Source organism: Anser brachyrhynchus, assembly GCF_964034855.1.
Source record: "Anser brachyrhynchus genome assembly, chromosome: 10".
Classification (NCBI taxonomy): Eukaryota; Metazoa; Chordata; class Aves; order Anseriformes; family Anatidae; genus Anser; species Anser brachyrhynchus.
Genome location: NC_137705.1, coordinates 23,384,859 through 23,408,203, shown reverse-complemented (window position 1 = coordinate 23,408,203; position 23,345 = coordinate 23,384,859). Strand labels below are relative to the sequence as shown.

The window sequence follows — 23,345 nt, the reverse complement described above, 5'->3', positions numbered from 1 at the left end:
GATTTGGCACAGCTGTCATAAAATGATAGTCATTTAGCTTCAAGGTAAAGCTGAAGTTTGAGTATTCCTGCTTTTCATCTTTGAAGTTTTGTCACTTTAGAAGATAATTATCTAGTTTTGTGACCAATGATGTGTTCCCAACACATCAAACTTTAATACCCATAGTACAAAGATCCTTTTCTTGTGTCTTGAAAATTAGTGACTTAGATAGCTTGACAAACTCTTGGGAGTATATTGAATAGTCAAACGTTCAGATACAACCTAGAAGAACAATAGGAAAACTAGATACTGTAGCCCTGACCAAGTTTTTCATAATGCCTTCCAAATAACATTTTCACAGTGCCTTTTATTTAACATGCTAGAGATAGTATTACTATATAGTTCAATGCCTGCTGTTTAAGAAAACAAGTCAAATCCTTGTTTGTATATAAAAACTTGAAGAAGCTCCTTGCCAGTTACAGCAGAATAATCTAAAGTGAAAACAGATGAGGCATAAAACCTTCTACCAGCTGACAAGTGGTTTCTGTGCAACACTAAGTTCATTTAAGGTACTGTGGTTGATAAATATAGTAAAAGAAAAATATCTACAGTAAGACAACTAGGAGATAGAGTTTGGTTTAGCCCTAGATTAGAAGGGAAGTGCCTGTGCTACCATGACAAATTAAAAATATAAAAAGTTTTCCAATTCATGCAATCAGCTTAGTGGAGATTACTCTCGAGATCTCATAATTATGAGAACAGTTACATAGCCCTGTTGTGAACAGAGGAGTGTCTGTGGAGGAAAGTCTACCTGAACATTAAACAGAAGAGAGTTTAGATTAAAACCCTGTAATGTTAATGCAAGTATTTTAAAAGAATGAGACAGAAAAGAAGAGGCCTGATGAAGCAACTGAAAGATGGTATGACTCGGGCATAACAGAGTTTTAGGAGAAACAAATATATCAAGTGAGAGAGAATCAAAATCCTAACTAATACAATCAAGAATTCCCTAGGTCATACTCAGAGATTTGGAAGTGGTTAAGTCCACAGGCAGTCCACTGGCATACACAGTAAGCTTTCCTGCCAAGCTCATAGGTCTGTGAAAATGCTGCTTGCTTATAAGACTACCAAAGAAGTCAGCTTCAGACTAACATTTTCTACCATGTGGAGAGATGCAATTCAAGAGTCAAAGCCTTGAGCTGATGAAACATGCATAGACCCAACAGAAAAAAGAATGGTGGCACTATATATTTTTATATAAAGAGTATTTATTTGGAATTGTCTCATTTTTAAAAGAGCTTCTTAAAAGTAACTGAAAGGTAAACATGGCATATGGCCTGGACTACAGAATGAAAACAAAGAACTATTGCTTTCTTGATTTTTGCCAAATGAAACTCATTTCCAAACAAACATAGACAATGGCTCAAACATCAAAACAACTTTTATGGAAATGTCAATCTCTCACTAAGTTATCCATCTGTTTACTGTGGTTGAAAATCTTTCAGCTAAGGTCCACAGCATTTCTTGGGATTTTTATTAGCCCTTGCATTTTTATCAGTATTTCACAATAAGGGAGGCAATAGTATAACATACCATGGATAATGTAAAGCATATAGGTCTTCCAGACTGAAAAAAATCAAAAGGAAAAGGTATGAAAGTACAAGTACACTTCAAATTGTATTTATTTAGCCTTGATCAAAACAGGGACAACTGCTTTTGCAAAAAGACAAGTGCGTCTTAATATAAAGTTTCTTAGAGCTGCTTTTCTATTTCTATTAGTGTTCAAGGATACAAAAACCAACAGCCTGACTGCCTTCTGCAATAAAACAACTACATCTGTGAATGAGTGGAGAGCTGTGGGTGGCATTTACCTCATTTCAGAAAGGCTTTTGATATCTCCCACAGTATCTCAGTATCTAAATTAGGACAACTATGGTCTGTTTGAGAAGACTGGCAGATAGGTGAATAAACAGTCAATCAAGCTCAAAAGGTAGTGGTTATTCACAGCAACCCTGGAGGCTATTTGCAAGCAGAGCTCCCCAGGGGTCTGTACTGGGAACTCTTCGTTTTAATGTGTTTATTAATGAACTTTATCACTGAAGATGGAGAAGACTCATCAAGATTGTGCCCACCACTTTAGGAGAGCACTTGAAGGTAGGGTATGCATAGCAGGGAACTGTTGAGGAGAGGACCTATAAACAGTCTTCTAGTACCTACAAGGAGGTTAGAGACAAGAATAACCAATGCTGTTTATGGGGATGTACTATAGGTGGAGAGAGGCAGCAAATAGTTTTTCATCCTGAGAATAGTCAAGCTGTGGAATAAGAGACTGTGGCATCTGTCTTTGAAGGTTCTGAAGGCTGGACTCAAAGACCCCCAAAAATGTGCTCTGAAGTCTGCACTGACCTTACTTGGAGCAGAAACTTGAGTTAAATAACCGAAAATGTTCTTCCAGAACAATTACTGCACAATGCCAGAAAAAAACAGAGTTCCACAATGGAAGAGAGTTAGACAGCGGTAGAAAGGGGGAAGATGAAAGCCACTTTTTGTTTTGGTTTGGTTTTGGTCTGGCCAGAGGTAAATTCATTATCAAGGTATTCAGAAGAACATCAAGCAGCGATCTTCTCAACTTGCAAATTCTAGAATATTCACATAATCTGCCACCTGCACAGAATTCAGGGAAGACCATCAACTCCATCTTTTGATTACTCCAAAGGAAAATATTTTATGAGGCTATCAGAAGCCCAGAAGTCACTTCCACCCTTTTCTATATGCCAAGAACAAAGCTTTGATGAAGAAACTACTGTCACATATACAAGCAAGAACCTAAAGAAACAAGCAATCAAGTCTGCACACGTTAAGCCCCAATACATTGAAGGAATTATATACACATACTTCTCATTTTATATCCCCAATTTATGAATCAGATAAGGTCACCATACCATGTTTTTTTTCCTTTTTTTAAATGGAATCGAGAACAGTTTGTTCATAGATCTTCTACAACCTTTTCTTAGGTACTCTAAGAGCTCAATCTAGTTTGAAGGATAATAGTGACAGTTACCTTTCTAAGTGCCGCCTGCACTGCAAACTGATATATGCAAAACTTCTTCACCTCCCAGCAGCCATCTCCTTTATAAAAATTGCCTGGCACTGTGTGCTGCTCAGGCAGTCCTATTCTGAAGATATATTTAAAAGGTACACACATCCCACCTGTAGGCTTGTCCGAGATTTGTTTTACACATACAGATATGCACCCAACACCTACTTCACTATAAACTCGAATCTTTCTCCCTTCATACTCAGAGTACCACTGCTGAAATAGCCTTATTTTACCTTTCCCTAGTTAGACAAGTGATTTTTGTTTTAAACTCAACTGCTGTCCATGGTAAATTCAAGTCTAGCTTGTTAAAGCAATCTGAGATTCTATAGCTACTGATAAGATCCAGCTAAGGAGTGCATGAAGCCGACTCTCATGTAAGAGAGATTTATGACAGCTTAATTCCTGTGCTCTGGATTCTACTGTCTGCAATTTATTCCCAGCTTAAATTTAATACACTGGCTGTAACATCTATACAGTCCGGTGTGGACAAGCCTTTGTCTCTCCTGAATAATCCCATTCTCCTCGCGCCTTATAATATCCTCCAAACCAATGTGCTAGTTATCAACTATCTGTAAAGTCCCAAGAGATCTGAGGGCAGGATATTTTCAGAAAACACCTGTCCCTGGAATTCAACACTTCTAGAAAGGTACCCAAGATCCTTCCCAAATTCTCTCGAAGTATTAATTAAAAAAAGCTTCACCACACAGACTTTCTTCAGCTACAAATATTGTAATGAATTTGTCATTCGCAAAGGAATTACTTAAGCTTTGGGAAGAGGATAACTGGGATCACAAGAACGTCCACAGTTTTGCAAAAACATACATAGAAAAAGCAAGATAGGAACTTCAAGAGAACGATATATTAATCGGAGTATTTCATGCAAACCTTTCCATGAAGCATCTATAGCAACCTTAACAAAATAGTCTATCCTACACATTGTACAACACAAATTATATATTGGTAACCATTTATTATCAGCAACAAAAATTGTACCCTACAGAACAGTAATGACATTTGAAAGTGTAGAGTATTGATTAGCAGTTGCTTTAAAAGTGAATCACCGTTACAATGCATGGTTGTATACCTTCACTGCCAAGTGAATCTGCATGGAGACTGGCTCTTTTAACCTTGAAATGTAAGCATTTTCCAATACAGGATGTAAAAACAATCAACCATAAATACATTAAGTAAGGAAATTAGCATTCGTTCCCTTTCGAGATCTGATACTTTCCAGTTGGATTGTCCACTCAATTTCCATATTATTGGAAATGCAATGCATACAAACTTACAGAAGCCATGTCCTATATCTGTTAGACTTCACCAATAGAACATACTTACTTTTAATAATATAACTAAGAGGATCATGCCGTGCTTGCAAAACCCAGAAAGACAGAAAATACTGCAAAACACAGAGTACTGATAGCAGAAGAGAATGAATTCACTGTGGTTTAAAATATGCTTTCCTTTTAGTTAAGAAGAAATATAAAACATGATGATTTATATTCAGGCTGATTTAGACTACATTTTTAAAACATTACAAGCACCAAGAAATTATTACTCCTGTCAAAACGTTCAAACAAGAGAGTACACATCATTCAAGATGCAGTTCTAACTCACCGAAGGCTAAGAAAATTCTCCAATGTCTTCAGAGAAAGCAAGACTTCATCACATGAAAGGAGAAAAAAATCACTTACAAAGAAAAGAAAGTTACATAGAACTATGATATTTTCTTCTACAGATCAATATGCTAACTGAACATCGGTATTAGATGTACCAAGTTTTCCCCAAAGTGCACTTTTTACTCTCGGAAAAAGAAGAAGATATTCATCCAGAAGAATCTACCTTTATGTCTTCACATAACAACATTAAATACACAGCAAAACACACAAGCACACAGCAACTGGTTTAGCATGGGGAATAGCTTTGTGATTTACATAGCCTGGAAGAAATGAAGGGGACAGGAGTTCAAGTCCTGCAAGTTGCAAAAAATCATTTGCATTAATTATCAGAATTAAAGTGTTTTAAGATTCACATATGATTTTTTTTAATCATTTAGTTATTGATTTTAATTCAGTGAGGGGAGACATTTTACATGACCCAAAATTCAGGAGTTCAGAATTATAATGAATTAACTTCAAGTTTTAGTAAATTTAATATGATTTACCTGCCTGGTTTTTGTTTGCTTTGGTTTGTTTAAATCATAATCATGTGTATAGGGGCTTTTCTGGTAATTTTTCTTCTGTTTTTTGATAGGAAAAACAATGTCATTTTTGTAGGATTAAATTTAATAGCTCAGCTAGCAAAAGTTTAAATTGACATCCAAAAAGGCAATCCATGTCTACAGTTTAAAGTGCATAGCTCAGTCCTGCTGACTCTTCCTTCAAAGAAGGCAGCAGTAGCTGCAGTGTCTTGAGCAAAGGGAAAAAAAAAAACAGCCTAAAGAGACCAGAACCAACATAAGGCTGAATAAAAGAAAAGCAATTAATGTCAAGATGATGGGACTAAACTTCTCTAAGAATTTAAGTCACTATTATACATTTTAAAACTAAAGATAGATGTACTGCATGAATCAGATACACCAGCTGAATACTAACTGCTCTAAATCACCCTGTTATATTAATTTTGTACTGACATTTCCAGAGTTGTAAGAAACAAGATACAGCACTAGTTGGTAAGACAAAATGTAGTTGTGAGCCTTTAAAATAGGCATGCTATACTGATCCAAAGATTTGCTTGTAGAAATACAATAGATTTGAAAACTCCTAATGCAACAGAGATTTCATTTCGATGAGTGGGCATATGCAGACCTTAGACTGCTTGAAATTACATAACACTGAAGACTCAGTTAAGCAACTTACATAATAAAAATCTATAACAGCTTTAAGAAAGACGGTTTTCAGCAAGAAACCTTATTGGCCAAACCAACAAATACAAGTTTATTTTCAGTTAAAAACTGTTCCTACATTAGTAATAAGATAGACTGTTCAAGACCAAATCAAGAATTCAGGGTTCAGAGTATGAAAAAAATTTTTGCCCCAAATAAATTTGAGAAAGCATAAACCACGCTGCATAATCAGACTTAGACCCCATTGATATTAGAAAAGCCTTACTGCACAAACATATTTTTTTTTAACATTAACTGAAGGCAAATTACCTACACTTTCTATTTACATTTTATTACTATTATTTTGCAACAGCATAGAACTCGAAGCACACCGTTATCATGAACATTAACGTGAACAATAGCATTCCCCAAGTCTACTCCCCCAAAATTCTAATTTTGTAGCAGCAAAGCAAATACATTCCCGGCACGTAAGCCTCGCTTTTTATCCTATATTTAAAAACCCTGGCTTTGCCAGCAGGCTATACTAACATTCAAACTAAACATAATCAGTGTTTAAAAAAAAAAAAAAAGTTTAAAGATGTGTCAAGATTTAAATAAGGCAGATGTCTTTTCAAAGCATAAGGAAAAAAATGTTCTGTTATACTGTACTACATGTAACCTAAGAGACAATTAAAATTGGAATCAATTCCTAGGCCCCAGCAGTATTTGCTAGCTAGGTGAAGAGCACGCATGTCTCTACAGCACCAAGCAGCTTCTTGTATAATGCCAAATCTACATGACAACTGTAAAACCTCCATAAATCAGATAGCTTAGGAATAATATTGTCCTATTTTCTTCTGTTTGGTATTTTGAACACTAAATGGCCTCCCTCCTCTTTGGAAATAAGTAATAGAGCATTAAAATGCAACATTTTGAAGTGCTAATTGGCTTAAATCTCATCTTCGCTTCTGAAGTCATTTACTGAGCTATCATTTTCTGAAGTATTTACAGCATCTGTATTTCACCTAAAGCTAATTCCAGGAAAAGTCATATATCCCATATACTGTTAGAAGGTGTAACAACATACTTAGATATTATTATAATGTGATAAAATGATAAACCATTCAGTTAAGATAAAGTGTTGCTTTTTTAAAATTTATGAAAATATCCTTATACATCTTTTCAAAAGTCAAGAGGACAGCATTTCTGGTTACTCATTTGATATTCACAGCACAGCAATATATAGGAATTGCAATAACTATATCAATATTCACAGCTACAACCTGGCAGAGTTCTGTTTGAGTATCTCACATAACTTCATTTGTTTAATGAAGTTTCAAGATGGGTAAAATAAATTTTATTGTGTAAAGCCTTTCAGCAGTAGAGCGTGTTAACAATGCCTGGATTTCAAACATATTCCTTTGAAAGTCGCGATCCTTATATATGTTAACAGAATGAATCAAGTAACCTGTACATTAATATTTCATTTAATAAGCCTTTAAACTAAATGGCACTACAAAGCAGTTGGTAATTGAGAAATCTATAATGTCCAGATACATAATTATAAACATGTTTAATAACAATGCTTAATTCATAATCAGAAAGGGGATTCACCTAGAAACACTAGAAGTCGCGCTGCTTCTGGAAGTGGAATCCTGACTTTAAAAAGACATTAACTCTAATGACTGAGCTCACAGTACATACCAAATGGATTCTTGGTGCCTGGCTACTAAGGGGAAGGGAAAAAAAAGAAAAAAAAAAAAACCCCACACTTGTATTTAGAGCACTACTGTGTAATCAATTAATTGTTATGATAACTTCTGCCACTGACTTCTCATGTTGAAAATACTTGTAAATCTTGAAGTTCGCTATGTTTTTATTCATACAAGCTTACAACAGAAATATGCTTAACAACAATACAAGAAGATACACGCCAAAGTCATCTGTCATCCAGGCTCATTTGCCATGACCAACAGGAAGAAATAGCAACCTTAAAAGGACAGAGACATGCAGAATTTTAAATAAGAATGAAAAGCACCAGAGGTTTTCTCAAACTACTGTAACCAGAAGGGAAGAAAAAAATAGAGGATATGATAATGGAATAAACAGGCTCTAAATACCTGTCAAATCTGCATTTTGTCTTTCCCATTTCATTCTATAATGAAATGCCATAACAAAAGCAAGAAACGAAAGCAAAATAGCTTGGAATGAGCATACACTATCCACCTTCAAAAACAGGAGCACAGATTTGTCAGTGAAGTAGAAAGGATGCTGATGAAAAGGGTAAAATGAATAGCTTCCAATTACCTACAATTATAACAACCAATAGGAAGAAATCTTACTACTACAGAGGGAAAAATACAGCCGTCTTCCTTTCTGTAACATATCTACTATGAGGAAGAGGAGAATAATGAAGGATCTTACTGAATCTTTGTGGATTTTAGCAACATTGCCAAACACAGCATATTACATATTTTTCTGGTAGATAAAATTTTTAAAGCCATTTTAGTGCAAAAATGGCTGCACACAGAGCAGTTACAAAGTTAAATAAATGTACCTGTTTGTTAGGGCCCAATAAAAAATTAAAGCCTTTTAATAATACTTGATTAGATACTAATTGAAATGGAAAGGTCCATCTGCTTCATGAATGTGAAGAGTTCACACAAAAATGTGATGATATGAGAGTACACAAAGGATGTGAACTAAAAGCATAATAAATACTGAATGTCTTGACTTTCAGATTAAAATAGAAGTTGGCCAAATATACTAAACACAAGCCATTTAATGGCTTTGAAATGTATTCAAAGACCTCAAACATTTTTTCTTAACAGCTGTGTATTCCAGCTTAGCGAAGTTCAGGTTTTGCAGTCCTGGATATGCAACACTGAAAAGACAGATACGACTATGGAACTCGCACGTCTAAGTATTAAGTTAGGTGCTTCATTTTACATAGAGAGCATAAGCATTTTATTTGAACTGTTACATGTACTGTCCATTACATAATTTCACAAGTATACAAAAGCCTTTCAAAATCAGTGCTACAAGCTGAAGCTATTTCCTTCACAAACAGACAATTTAATGTGTTACTCAGAACTCAAAATCACATCTAAAAGCAGCAGAAATTTAACATATGGGTTGCATGAGTGGTCTCTACTCAGAGATTGTCTCAGTGTTTTTCCATTTCCATATCACGTATTAAACACTGCAAAATCACAGTCTTAAAGTTTTTAATACATTTTAGTCTTTCATGATGCCTTTTCCAGCACCTACTATAAAAATAAACTGTCTACAACACAGAACTTCAGTATAGGTTGCATATTTAAATTGAGGACTGTATCTAGTCCAATATCTACCTCATATTCAAATCCCCTTTTTCATTACCCCCCTGCCCCAATTACATGGACTTATACCAATTTCTCAAGTTTTTGCAATACTTCACTAGCTTATTACCCAGCTGTGCAGCTGAGCAAGAAGATAACCACATTCATTCCTTTTATCTGTAATGATGTAATACATCCCAGCACTAGGTTGAGACGATTGGGGAATAATGGGATTGTAAAAACTGTAGAGATGACAAACAACAGTGCAGCCTTCTTTTCCTGATACAGTCAATTGCATAAATACAGCACAGGGTGAAAATAATAAAATATGCCCTAGTTCTGCTCCTTGAGTGAAGTTACCATTTTTCATAAGGAGCAGCTGTTCCTACACAAAAACATCATCATCACAATGCAGCAACTAGACCAAATACCCACAATCTAGGCTTCAGCCTTGACTTTGAGAAATAAACGTTGGAGTTTACTTTCTAATAATAACAAAAAGAAATCATCCCCCAAAAAACAACTCGGTATAATCAAGGAGCCTCCAGATAGTGCAGTGCAATGCAAAGAGTCATCAGGGACTAGCATGCAATACAAAAATAGATCTTGGACCAAAGGATGCACTGCTCTGCTTCCCTATGACAAAAATTAAATCTGCCTCCATTTTCTCCTTAAAATCCTTCTTTATTACAATCAAAAAGATCCTTACCTTCTGCAGGAGCTGGGAACCTGAGTACTTGGCTGCAATAGATTTGATCTCCCCACCAAATGCTGAGGCCCAGAGCTTTACACTGTGAAGGAAAAAAAAAAACGAGACAGGAAGAAATGTAATACACATGTCATAGCAAGCAACACAGACTGTAGCAGCTTCAGCTGCACTCATAAGGATTCAAGCAATTTTGCATTAAAGAGCTCAAAGGAACCTAGGCACAGCAAAAGATTAGCAGAGCTGTTCAAGTACAAGCACACAGCAGATGCTGTGCCAAGGTAAGGCCTGCGATACGAAACCACCTAACCTGCACTTTTAAAAATTAAACAATCAACTTGTACAGAGACATGCTTTTGCACAATATAATCTATGCCCACAGAAAGAAGAGGAGCAGGTAGAACAGCAGAACAGTTCCAAATGATAACTTCTCGCATGAGTTAAGATAATATCAACTACGCTAAATAGAAGCATTTAAGGTAAGACTCCACAGCCATGTATTCCACTAACACATGCACTAGAATAAAATTTAAGTACTGCCATGCATGTTAAGGACTATGATTTCAGAAACGTCTGACAGAGGAGCAAAGGTGCCTTGAGCAGTCAAATACCTGCAATAAATAAATAAAAATAAAATAAGAACTTGAGCAGGCAAGTTCTCGTTCTTGACCACGGTCCTGAGAAAAACAGCATGAAAAGACTTACACAGACAAGGGGATCTGCTGCTCCGATCCAACCACATCCACTAAGGCTGTGTTAAAAGCAGTCCAGAAGATAAAGAAAAGACCCCAAAAAGCCCGAAGAAGATTCAAGTTCTCTAGCATTGTGTCTCCCTACGCCTGAAAAAATGTGGGGAAATTCAAGTGAATCTGAACGTAGCAGCTGTGGGGTTTTGCTTCTAAAGCCTCTTTCCCCACCCTTGCCCCCTCCACCAGAGCGCCACTGGAAGAAATCACAGCTCCATCCTCATCCCTTCCAAGAATGACCCTCTCTGTGTAATGGAAGGAGGACCAGAAGCGAAGCTCTGACTTGAAAACTATTGTGTCCCCGGTAACAGCAAAGCGTTCTCCAGCACTACTGCAGCCACTTGCACGTAGTTCTTTACAACTCCGCAGTCAGCAGCGTGCCGGAGTTACTTCAGCGACCTGCTACTGCTCCAAAGTGCCCTCAGCAGCAAGCGAGCAGCCTCTCAATTCCAGCCGGGGGCGGCTGTCTTCTCGCGGGTCCCGCTCACTTGGCGGCACGGCAGGCTGCCTAGAGGTCTCCTCTCCCTCGCCGGCAGCCCGCAGCCTCCAGCCCGGCCGGAGCGAGCCCAGGCATTGGGCCGGCGGCGCGGGAGCAGCAGCCTTTTAACGGGATGGCGCCGAGGCAGAGGCAGGCACGGGAGGAGCCGCCCCGTCGGGAGGGTGCCTCCGCACGGCGGCAGCGGACCGAGGATGCTGCCGGGAGCCGGCCCCTCCGGGACGGAGCGCTGCACATCGCCGGGGGGGGGGCTACGGAGCCCAAGGCGGCCCCGCCGAGCCCGGCCCCGGTGTCCCGGAACCCGGCCCCGGCTCCCTCCCCGCTCGCCCAGGGCTGGGGGCGAGCCGCGGCTCGGCGAAGGAAGAGAAAGAAATGCAGCAGAAGTGAATCGGTGCGGGCTAAGCGGCGGGAGCCTAGGAACGGGGGAGCGATCTGCGCTCGCCGGAGCCCCTTGCCGGAGGGAAGAGCGGCTTCCGAGCTCCGCCACGGCGAGGGCAGCGTGGGGAGCCGGAGGGATTGGTTCAGGTATTTGGGTTGCTGGTGCGATTGGGAGCCTTCCCTCCCTCCCTCCTTTTGCTTTTGTTTCTCGCCCTCTGCTCCCTTCTCACCTTCTCCACCAAAGGCACAGACTTAAAAATAGCGGTTGAACTTTAATGGAAATAAGCGTGGCAAGACCTGGGGATGAGCTGAGCCCGGGCTGAGTCATCCTTGCATCACACAGTGCAGCTCCACGGCCGCTCTGGGGGGCTTGTTTCTTCCCTCTCAGGCTAGAATTAAAACCCCCAGAACATGCACCCTGCCTTTGTGTACTGTACTTGTTTAACAGTTGCTGGCTTGAAGCTAGATGTGCAATACTTGTGTGTGTGTTTTTTTTTTCTTTTTCCCCCCACGTTACCCTTTCCAAGAGCACCAAACAGTTTGCTTTAAGATACCAAACATCTCCAATTAACACCTGGCTGATGAAAGCTTTCTTACATACAGCTGGAAGTTTAAAGTCAGGAAGACCGGCTTAGGTAAACTATAGAACAAGAGCGGCATAGCGCACCTGCACCTCTCATCACACACCAGCCATCACCCAGGGATAGCCAATATACATTCCTGCCCATACCACCGCCTTCATGTGAAGGCAATGAAGGAATTTGTGAGAAGGGATGCGGGTGCTGTTTTGTGTATTATTTAACTGCTCAAAACCGTGCTGTTACTGTGGATTTTCTAAACAGTGTTTTAAATACACTGCCATGTCACCAGGTGTTCAGCCTACCTACAGGCAGAAATGTAAAAATGCACATGGCTGACTAACCATATATAATGAATTACATGCTCCTTTGAACATATTACATAAACACTACTACTTTCAGAACTCGGAAGGAAATAGGAACTGAGGTGGACTGCCTCACTAATCGTGGTGGTTTTGTTTTTTTTAAGCTTTTAAAAAAAAACATTTTCAAAACCACATCAGGATAGAGAATTGTAATAACAACTTGTAGGACTCAAGCTTAGTTTTTACATTAACGCAGATCTTCACCTGTCTCAATTAAGTCAGCACACAGTTCACTGATGACAAGTAACAGCTAGCTTCATTCTTCAAGGAATTATCAGAAGCCCTGGAAACTTTCTGAAGGCACATACAATGTGTCTATGTTCAATAGCCCAAGAAATTTAAGATACATTAAAACCACCACTAATTACTATGAAAAGATGACAGTCAGTTGTCCAACCTTGACTATTAGACACTCACTATCATACCAGATTCACATTTTATACCTTTTTCATATATAACAGGTCAGTTACATTCATTTAGTATAAAAATCTTATTTCTACTATCGTTAGTCTCAGGAAAAAAATATATCGATATTCCTAGCACAAGACCAGCAACCACCTTTGGCATTAACAGACATCTGCTTGCCTTAAACTGTAGCGTGCTCTCTGCATCTTGCATTAACACACACCAATAGGTTCATGCAGTTATTTGGCTCTTTTCAGTAGGGCTTTCCACTCACTGACTGTGCTGTAGCAGTGGTTTAACACACATGCATGTATAAGCTTCTAGAAGTGGCAAGTTTCCCGTCACAAGAGAAGAGGGCTGGCATCATGTCCTGGCCCGACTACCACTGGCTATGCCTGGAACGGATATCACTGCAGGCAAGGCACCAGGTCCAAAACCAATGTTACGGTTTCCACCACCACCACATTGTCCTCATGAGGTGGATGCAGAAACTTTCCCTAAAGTAGGCTTGCATGAGGACCAAGGAAAATAAATAGCAAAGCATTAAGTTTGTCCAAAAGGTCTGAATCCTTTATAATGGGGAGATGGTAGTGTGCATCATTATTAATGCACAGCCTTGTGATGTTCTGGAACAGTCAGAAAAAAACTAAGTTTCAGAGAAGCAAAATAATGAAGTTAGATTTTGGAAGTAATGTAGCATTTCTATCACGCACTTACGCTTTTATAGATCAAGATTCTTCCAGATTCAGCTGTTAAATGCTGGTCCCACTAAAAAACGTGCATATAGATAACTGATCAGAGAAGTGATGCTCCTAAAACTGTAGTGGCATCTCAGCACTAAGTGCAGGAAAGTTATTTACACGGCAGCGGCCTCAGAAGCAGAGCCCCTCGTACAAGTGTACTAACTTGGATCCTCCCCCAGCCCCTGTTTTTAAAATACAAAACATCTCATCTAATCGCCTGCTCTGTCTAATGATCAAGTATAATGGCACATTTTATTATCTCAGAAAATGAAAGAATCCACTTTCTCCATGAAAGCAGAAAAATTCGGACACATGAATTAACAACAAAGTGTAGCAATAGAAAGTCACAGGCACGGTCAGAAAGCTGATGAATCTCCAGAGCTTTTACAGTGAACCACATTCAAAAAAACAACCAAGGGACTGAAAAAAAGGAGGGAAAGACAGGTCAAGTGCAAAGGGTAACATGAGATTTAACACAAAGACTGAGGCAGGAAACAGATGAAGGGAAAGTCCAGCAGATAGACACAGAGTAACTTCACCTGACAATTCCCATTGTTTTCCTCTGTCTATCTACAGATATATTTAAACTGATAGAAGGGTGCATGAATAGGGTCATATTTGCACCGATGTACTTTGAGGTCTTTGATTGGACACGTATCAAGTCCTAATAAAAAAAAAATGGAGAGACTTAAGAGAGGGGAGAACATATGGTGCATGGGAGAAGAGTAGGAGGAAACAATATAATTAACACAAATGTTTATTGTATTTTTCTGATGCTTCTTATCTACAATCGTTTAATCTAAAGAGAAAAATAAATGCAGAAGGCTAAAGTGCTAAAAGCCCTGCTGAAGATGCAAGTGACTTCCACAAAAAGTTTATTAATAAAGATGGGGAGGAGGGAATATGTCAGCTTAGCTATATTCCACATATCAGAAAATTCAGATACTGCAAAAATAGATAAGTCTTAGCTACACTGCACATTGTGGTGTTATTAATTGCTTTGTACTGTATTACTCAGTGGTTCTAAGCACAAAGCTTTAAAACTTCAACTGTGTTCCCCACGGTGCGTTTTTTGTTTGGACTAAGAGATGAAGATGTCCCCCCCACACATACATCTTCTTTGAAATGTTTTTCCAAAGTGATGACCCTTTGAACAGAGGAAGTGGGAAGTACAGGGGGGAAAAAAGGAGGAAGTGAAATATTAAGTTAATTGTATGAGGGAGTTATATGTCCTATACTGAAAAATTTTCCAGCCTTTAACCTGCATGCCACTTTTCCCTTATGTCTCTAAGTACGTTTTATATAGACACACATGGAAAATGAAGACAGAGGTAGAGGAGTAACAAATGACATTTCAGCTTCACAAAGCACTTTGAGATTGTCAGATAAAAGGCAAAGTCTGAATGCTCAGGATTTATTTAGAAACAACCCAATGGTAAAAGGATTCATCAAATAGTGTTTGCATGCAGTGAGAACATGGGTTTCCGTGTTTCAAGTGAGCTGTACATCAGAGTAGGAGGCTGCATTAGACCTATTCTGTAGAGACTTAACATATGTACACGTATTCTTTGAATTTTATGAAGGTCCCATGTGTATAAATCTAAGTGTTTTATTAGTCAATAAGGAGGCATTCCCATACCATTTCCAAGCCACTTACGACAAAGATTGAGGTCAAGTAACATTACTCACTGGATTAAATTATCACAATTCCACATAATGCACATGAGCTAGCAACCTGTGAAAATAAAAATACCACAAGATTTCTAAGCCACATCAGTATTTTGTGAGCAAGTTTGCTGTGTCATCATCTGGTTTGCATATACTGTTTAGGTCCAATATTTCAGTTCACAAGAATATTAATGATATATGTAACCTATGTTTACAGATACAATCTGTTACATGAGAATAAATGCAGACTTGAAAAATCCTAATACATAAAATTAATAAGTAGCATTTTAGGCTACTGCCATGTTATCTTCAGCACACTTCGACACCAAATAAACCTCACAGTTTGCCATAAACCCTCAGGGAATGCATGGCTAATTTAGCTTCTACAAAGCCTATGTTCTGCTGGCTTCAGCATCTCCACAAGGAGTTAAAATGTAAAAGAGCAAAGCATTATCACATCCCAGCCTATGAGAGCTCACACTGCATGGTAAGCTAGAATGCTTTAAGCTAATGATGTTTATAGCTAACCAAATCCAATTTCAGCAGTCCACTGTAGCTCTAGTCTGTTCATGCCATTTTACATAAGCTTTATTTTGAATTTTCTACTATTAAGACAAAGTCTACATTTGGTTTCTTTTGAGTGTCAAGCTAGGAAATGAACTCCTCACTAAGCAAATAAATTACCTTTTTACTCCCAAGGCTAGTGCGAGGTTGTAAACGTTAATGCTTTCAATGCATTCAAAATACTTCAAGACTGAAGAAAGGACCTAAAAAGATAAACTATAATTGAGGGCTCTAACATATGGAAACAAACAAAATGAGCATTTTTTCCTCTACCAATACAAATGAAGTCTAAAGGCCACAACATATTTGAGTGCTAATTACTACTGTCTATACACTAGAATGAAGCCCCTAGTCACATTTACAATGGTTTGTCAAAGTTCATCTAAACCTTGCAAATTCCTCTGACAAGGGTCCCCAGGATTGACTTGAAACCCAAAACCCAGACTTCAAGAGGTAAGGAAAAGCATTGCTCTTACTTGAGATCTTTGCAGTAGTAGGGACACAGACACTGGATGCCAAAAAATGATGTATTTAAGTGTGGAGATGACTCGTTAGAAACCTGCCCAGAACCAAAAGGAAGTAGTACTGAGCAGACTCTCAGGGAGTGCTTCTTTTGCATTGATTGCTGAAGTCTCATCTGTTGACCTGTCATGTCTTCAAGGGAGGTTAAGTTTCCAACCATACAAATGAATGCAATCCACAAACTTTAGACTAACATTTTCAAAATACTGCCTTTGCTATGAAGTTGAAAGCAGCATGGCTTTTGATCCACAAGACAGCGTTATGTCAAGTAATTACATAGAGCCATTAGACACTTCAGAGGCCTGTAACTCTGTCACTGGTTAATTCCTGCATCACAATCATGAATTTTGAGGTGGAAATAGAACTTTTCTGAAGTCTTGAATATCAGATCAAGGAACTGGCGGTTTAGTCAACAGTTGCCAGTTGTGAGATGTTAATGAAAATGAGTTTTGTGTAATTGTAGATGAACTTGTGATATACTTCTGCTCTGTCGTTCTGGTGAGTCTTGTTTATTTATCACAAACATTGATCCTGAAAATCAAACTTCTCTTAAAATACTATTGGAAATAGCATGCATGTAAAAGCAAGCATATGATAATTAATTCCATTGGCTTTTTACAAAAAAAAAAAAAGAAAGAAAGAAAGAAAGAAAGAAAGAAATCCATCAACATACAAAAAATCCTGAAGAGCAAAGATATAGGACTGTCTTAAATACCTGATCACAGTCGCAGAGTAAGACCACCAAGGATTATCAAAAGGCAAACAAGTTCCAATTAGACTAAAATAATATTGGGAAATGGCAAATATATTTAACTATTTGAAGTTTAAAATTAATTTATTTAACCTTGAATAAAAGAGGTTAGGTAATTCATTAGTTGTACTAAGGTCACAACAGCAACCTGGTAAAGCCTATTTAAGACTTACTGCTTTATGTGAATCAAGCTTCCCTTCTTCAGTGGTTACTGTTACTCTGGGTAAGAACCAAATTTAGGATGGCTTTTTCCTTTCCCCACCAACACAAGCTGCTTGTTCTAGCAAGCATTAGTTGAAATCTTGCTCCCTATAAGCTGATGAAACATCTTGTATTAGGACAATACTCCTCCAACACCCAGAATCAGTGGAAATGCTGGAGTTGAGCATAATGAATGCCTCTGGCACCACAAAGAACAACACCCTATCACAGAAAAACCTACAGGATTGTCTCTCACATTGGGGTTTCAAATTGACCTGTGTCTAAGTGGTCCAGTTCTACTTCTGTTAATAATCTCGCTTGACACCACATACCCTGGGATGCTCAGGCTTCATTTGCTAAAAGCAGTAGGTTAGTTTAAAAATGAATTAAAGCAGGTGTATGTTTAAAAGATGTAAAGTAAAAGCAAAACTAATGGCCATAAATATACTAATAAGGAAAAACATTTGCCAGAGCATGCATTTCTATTTCACAGGCCGTTAATACATCATGTCACTAACACTGCAAGAACAACACTCAGGCCACATTCATTACTTTTTAATGTCTCTCTCTATTTTAAACAACAAAACTAACAATTTCAAGCCATAATATAGACATCCTTCCTATGACTGCACAAGGAACAAATGCCATTTTACACTATGATTCTACTCAAAAGCAACTGATACTAGGTAGGCAATAGCAAATATACAAGAAAAAGTCTTGAGCCAAACTTTTCTAAACATTACAAGCAATAGCCCACCTCAGTGCTCTGAGTTGCTTTTTTCCCCACCCTTGTCAGGAAAACACTTATTCTTCATCTTTAATTTGTTATAAACTTGGGGATTAAAATAAATATAAAGGATTTGATACATTTGATCAAAGTGGTTATGCTTTATAATTAACTACAAAAGACCAGCGACACCACCCTTTGGTTAAGGTGATATTTCGTTAATCAGTAATGTATGCCATTTATCAAGGACTTCACCCTCAAAAAAAGACATAAAGTGCAGTTACCAGGCCTTCCACCTCCCAGACATCACTAGAAATAACCCTCCCCATATTCATGGAAGATGGGCTTAACTCTCTCCAAAACTGTATTTTTGGAATTAGATCTGAAGGCTGCTAGAAGAAAGTGAAACAACATCTTGTCAGTGTTTCACAGGAAAGCTTAAGAGATAAAGCTCAAAGAGCTCCTCCTGAACATTATGCAGTCTGGTACACAGTTTGACCCCTGAGAAGGAAGACTCCCTATTTTTCCTCCAATATGTTTATTCCCCCCTCCCCACCACCATCATTTTATTCCTCTACAAACCCACTGCTGTCAGTCTCTATTTTGAGTTCTCAGTTTTCTCTATTGCCAAGTAACAGAATAGTATTCCCCTTTTTCCTCACAAAAGCATCTAAAATTCCCTGAACAGTTTTCTGACTCCTTTCATGCCTAGATTCAATACTCGCAGCCTCCTCTATAGATGTAGCAAAGGCCATGTCATCCTACATTACCTTCCAACTTATACAGACTGCTGCCCAGTCTTACTGCTGGAGAACAGAAAGCACTGAAATCACAGCCTCTGGTCACTTCTGCCATTACCACAAATCCAACCTACAGCAGCTACCCAGCCTCCAGAACGGGGGGTGTCAGAAATTCATGCAGAGCCATCCATATCAGATGCACTATGCACATGTGATACTTGGCTAGTAATCAAGTGCCAAAGCCGCCAGCTCAGTACCTGTTATCATCCGCTACTGATTGAGACCACTGACCCACTCAGTGCATTGCTAATTCGCTTTGGTTTTATTTCTCACCAGGGAACCTCCACCCAAGGTGTCATCTACTTACTGTTTAAAATTCTTCTCTCAAGCAGCTGTTCCAGGAAACTCCCTACTTTCTTTCAAGCTATTTAAGATCTGAAGTCAGTTTATGTTTAAAGGAAAAGAATAATTATCACTGCAAGACTTCAATAGGAGTTCCTGTTTGTTAACAGCTTTGTGGTAGTACTCGGATAATAGAATATCACTGCATTTCTGAGACACTACACCTACATATTTTCATGTAGTATGTTAACTGATACACATACTTCAATGCTTTTATATAATAGATACTTTTGTAATCACTGTAGTGATTTGACTTACTGCTTCCTAGGTTCAGAAAAAGAAATCCTAGGAGGAGATTAAAAAGCACAGACCTCCATGTTACATACAAATTTATATAATATTTGAATATTAAAAGTCAGAATTCTTGCTGATACATTTCATCAGGATGCTGCACCATGGCACAAGGTTGGAAATTCATTGCCTGCAAGTGACAGAATGGCACTAAACAACTCAGTCCTGATGAAGGGACTCCTAAGACAGCTTCCCCCATTCGAACTGTGCTCCCCTCACACGACAGCAGGTAATGGCTGGCATTACTAGCTCTCCTATTGTTGCCCTTACTCTGCTAAGCAGGCAAATAAAAGTTTTAAGAAAAAAGAGACAACTGTACACATGCACACACACACAACTGAGATTGAAGGAGACTGGGGAGGGATCAAGTTGCAACTAAATACTTTCTCTGGATCCTTTAGGTCAAGCTATTCACATCAATAAAGGCACAACTGGAAAATCTATGGTATTACACTTGTCACAAAGCTAGTGGATCTACTCTCACCTCTGTTGGTTAAGTAAGCTAATTAACCATAGGCAAAGAAAAGCAGCCAACACTGCTTAGAAGCTGCAGAGCTCTGAAGAGAGAAGATCTCCATATCCAGGCAAACAAAAGGCTACTACTTGTTTCCTGAGACAATGCTGGAAGTTATTCCAGGTATAATCAGCACATGTCCAGCCTTTAACCTACTGATGCATACAGTCAAGACAACCCTTTAACAAAGCTGATCATCTCTTTCATACTATCCTGGGGAACATCTGCTAACATGGCTCTGTTGTCAGAGAAAAGCAGCACTCCACAACAGCAGACACTTCAAGCAGCATTTCTTAGAGCAGCAGCTACAGCTTCAAGAAAAGTCTAAGACCAGGAAACTGCAGTAGCTGAAGACAACATATGTCATCTTTCTGGGCATTTTGCCTTCACTGAATTACCAAGAGAACCAGAGTTTTACATTTTTAAAAACTGTAGATGAAGCAACGAGGGATTTATCTAGAAAAAAAAAGTGTCCTAACTGACCTTATTTACCACAATTGGTACAAGCACCACCCAGCATCCTGCCACCCCCACCGAGACTGAAATACAGTAGTGCATGCACACACACTCTTCAAGAATACAAATTGCCAGTGGGGACAAGTAATAATCTCAAGGCTTGCATCATTTCACAGCCGAGTTGTTTGAAGACAGACTAGCCATTACATAAAGCAGCTGTGTTATTTGGCTTTTCCTTTCTTTCAATTATAGACTTGAGCTGTTTTTTCTAAGTCAGTTTAAACTATTTTTCTCATTACAGATTTTTTGTTCAATAGGCAAGGAACGTAGCTATAGCAAAACAGAAAGGCTTCTGTTCTCTATATTCTAGAAACACTAGTAGATGGGAAGCCTGTTAGGGTTCTCCAAATACATGATAGCGTTGGCTGGATTTCTCCCGTACACAACAGAAAGATCCATTTCTGCAAACGTGTGTGACCTCTCCTTTCAGAGAGCTGACCAACTGCAGTATTCTTTGTGCATCTTGGTGTTTCCAGACAGCATAAGGAGCAAAAACAATTTCCTATTTGAAAAACAGTGGAATCCAACAGTAATGCCAAAGTAAGTTTTCACACATTTAGTTTTTAGTGCTGAGAATCAAGGGGCGTGCTACCACGTTATGAAAGCAAGAAAAGTTTTATGGAAACACTGCAATCTGAGGTGGAAGTGCAGCCAGGTAAGGGCTGGTGTTTTGTGTGTGTGTGGTTTTGTTTGTTTTCTTTATTTGGCTGATTAGGTTTTCATTTGTTTTTTTTTGTTTTTGTTTTTTTTTGTTTTGTTTTTTTTCTCCCATACCAGCAAGCAAAATTTAGTCACAAATCTGCAGTTAAGTATGAATAGATAGGAGTTAAAAGCATACTCTAAGATAGTTTTTCACTTGTTTTGTTTTAAAATCCTACGTCAACAGGACTATTCTTCTTGGTCTCAAATATTTCATTCTCAATGATCCTTCACCAACAAAACACCTACTCATTTTCCAAAATAGAACGCACTTCTGTTGTTGCAACAAAATATATTATCTCTGTACTGGTACTAACACAGAGACAGGAAGTGAAATAATTGAAGAAAACCCGTCAAAGTTTAGGATTTAGGAAGAAACTTCTTATGTTGGAGATATTCTCTGGTACTGCCACAAGCAGCTGTGTCTTTAGAACCTGAACTTCTCCTCTTCTCCATCACATTCTTAACCATCCTTTCTCTTTCCCTTTGTTTACAGCAATGTTTTACTTTTAATTCCATTCTTGTTCACTTTGTTTCTACATGCTTGAGAAAAACAAAAAATAGTCTTTAATCACACCAAGCAGACCTTCATTTTGTATTCCTACACATCATCACTGACCAATCAGCATTTCCAAAATTTAAAAGCATTGTCTCCTTTTGGTGCCTAAGTTTTTGGTGTTTTTTTTTTTGGTGTTTGTTTTTTTTTTTTTGTTTTTCTTCCTCTACTGAACCGCTGCACTTAGAGCAAAATTGGGAAGCTTATGATAAAAGTACTGTCCTCCTCCCTTTCCCTGTGCCACCCGCAAATAGCAGGTGGTGGGATGTTTGAACAGTCAGAACTATTCTCAGAACTATTCAGTTCAAATCGAGTCATACCAAGTGTTGTAAGTTAGCAAGCCTGGAAGCCCTCCTCCTGATGGACACTGTTATGTTGCTTTAAAAACAATGGAATCATACCCTTTGTAGGAGAAAATATTCTGCAAAATCCATTACTACTCCATAAAAGTCTCATATGGAGGTATTTACATAATGAACTGCAATTACTCACATTATATTTATCTAGTGAAGAATGAACCTATTGTGTGCAGTGAAACAAATCTGTTCTGCACTAATACACGCCCGTAGTAAGTTACCTAGTGAAATAACACATCAATCACGGGTTAACACTAAGTCTGCACCCGTATAATGCCATTTCCAGGTCATTAAATAAAACAGCTGCAGAATCTGCCATTGTGCCAGACTGCCAAGGCTCAGCAAGAGGTTAGGAAGAGATATGCAGTGAGCTTGCAAGTTGTTTGTTGTGGGTAGGGAAACCTATTCTATTAGAAAGGCTGTGAAAACAGTCATCAGCTGTGAAGATTATGCATGCACTGTAAATATGCCTCCACTGTAGAAGCCCTCGGCTGCTAGCTAATAGGTACAATGCTATATAAAAAGTACCACCATGACAGCTGGAGCAGTGATCCACTAATTCAGATCCTCAAGCCCTGACTCTGAATCCTGCTCAGAGAAATTCTTTATTTGCTGACACCACAGACCTACCTATGTATTTTAAAATTTAATGAAAACTTGACAGTGGAAAAAGTCTGCTCTTAATCAGTTCAAAAGTTCACAGGCTAAGTAAAGTTTGGCGTTTTGTTAGCATATGCACAATATTCAAATTACATGCAAAGTCTGCCAGCAAGGTGAACCTTTATTTCTGGATTAGAAGGAGTTTTCTTATGTATCATAGGCATCTGAGCATTGTCTGAGTTAGATATGCACATCTTTACCTTGGGCTCCCAAAAGGGAATTCAGAATTCATCATTCATTAAGGAGTGCATGAAGATCAGATACCGGTTCCTCTGTAACCCCTCATTGAGTCTCTCTCCTCTTAAAAACACATGTAGGGAGACTCGCATGAAACCCCTTTGGTTTACTTGTTGGACTGAGACTGCACTTGCATGTTTGGATACAACTAAAAAATACGACAGACACAGGGGAGGTCAAGCCACCATTAGACTGAAAAGCAAGATCTATGTTTAAAGCACAGGTTTTGAACTTTTGTAACATTTCTTAATTCTACTCCTCAGTGATAAAATCCATCATTTAGCACCAATTTTCTTCTGTG

At 38.5% G+C, this 23,345-nt stretch overlaps 1 protein-coding gene across 11 annotated transcripts in view; it reads right to left on the bottom strand.

Moving 5' to 3' along the window:
- Positions 1 to 23,345, bottom strand: part of CACNA2D3 (calcium voltage-gated channel auxiliary subunit alpha2delta 3) — a 530,340-nt gene that overhangs the window by 437,769 nt on the left and 69,226 nt on the right. For 7 of the 11 annotated variants that reach the window (XM_080605850.1, XM_080605851.1, XM_080605868.1 and 4 more), the window contains one exon: positions 9,933 to 10,014. In XM_080605850.1, the coding sequence (XP_080461976.1) occupies positions 9,933 to 10,014 (82 nt within the window). Of the gene's footprint in view, positions 1 to 9,932; positions 10,015 to 10,634; positions 16,018 to 23,345 lie in introns of those variants that run through there. The other 4 variants (XM_080605848.1, XM_080605855.1, XM_080605852.1 and 1 more) reach the window with 4 other exon arrangements.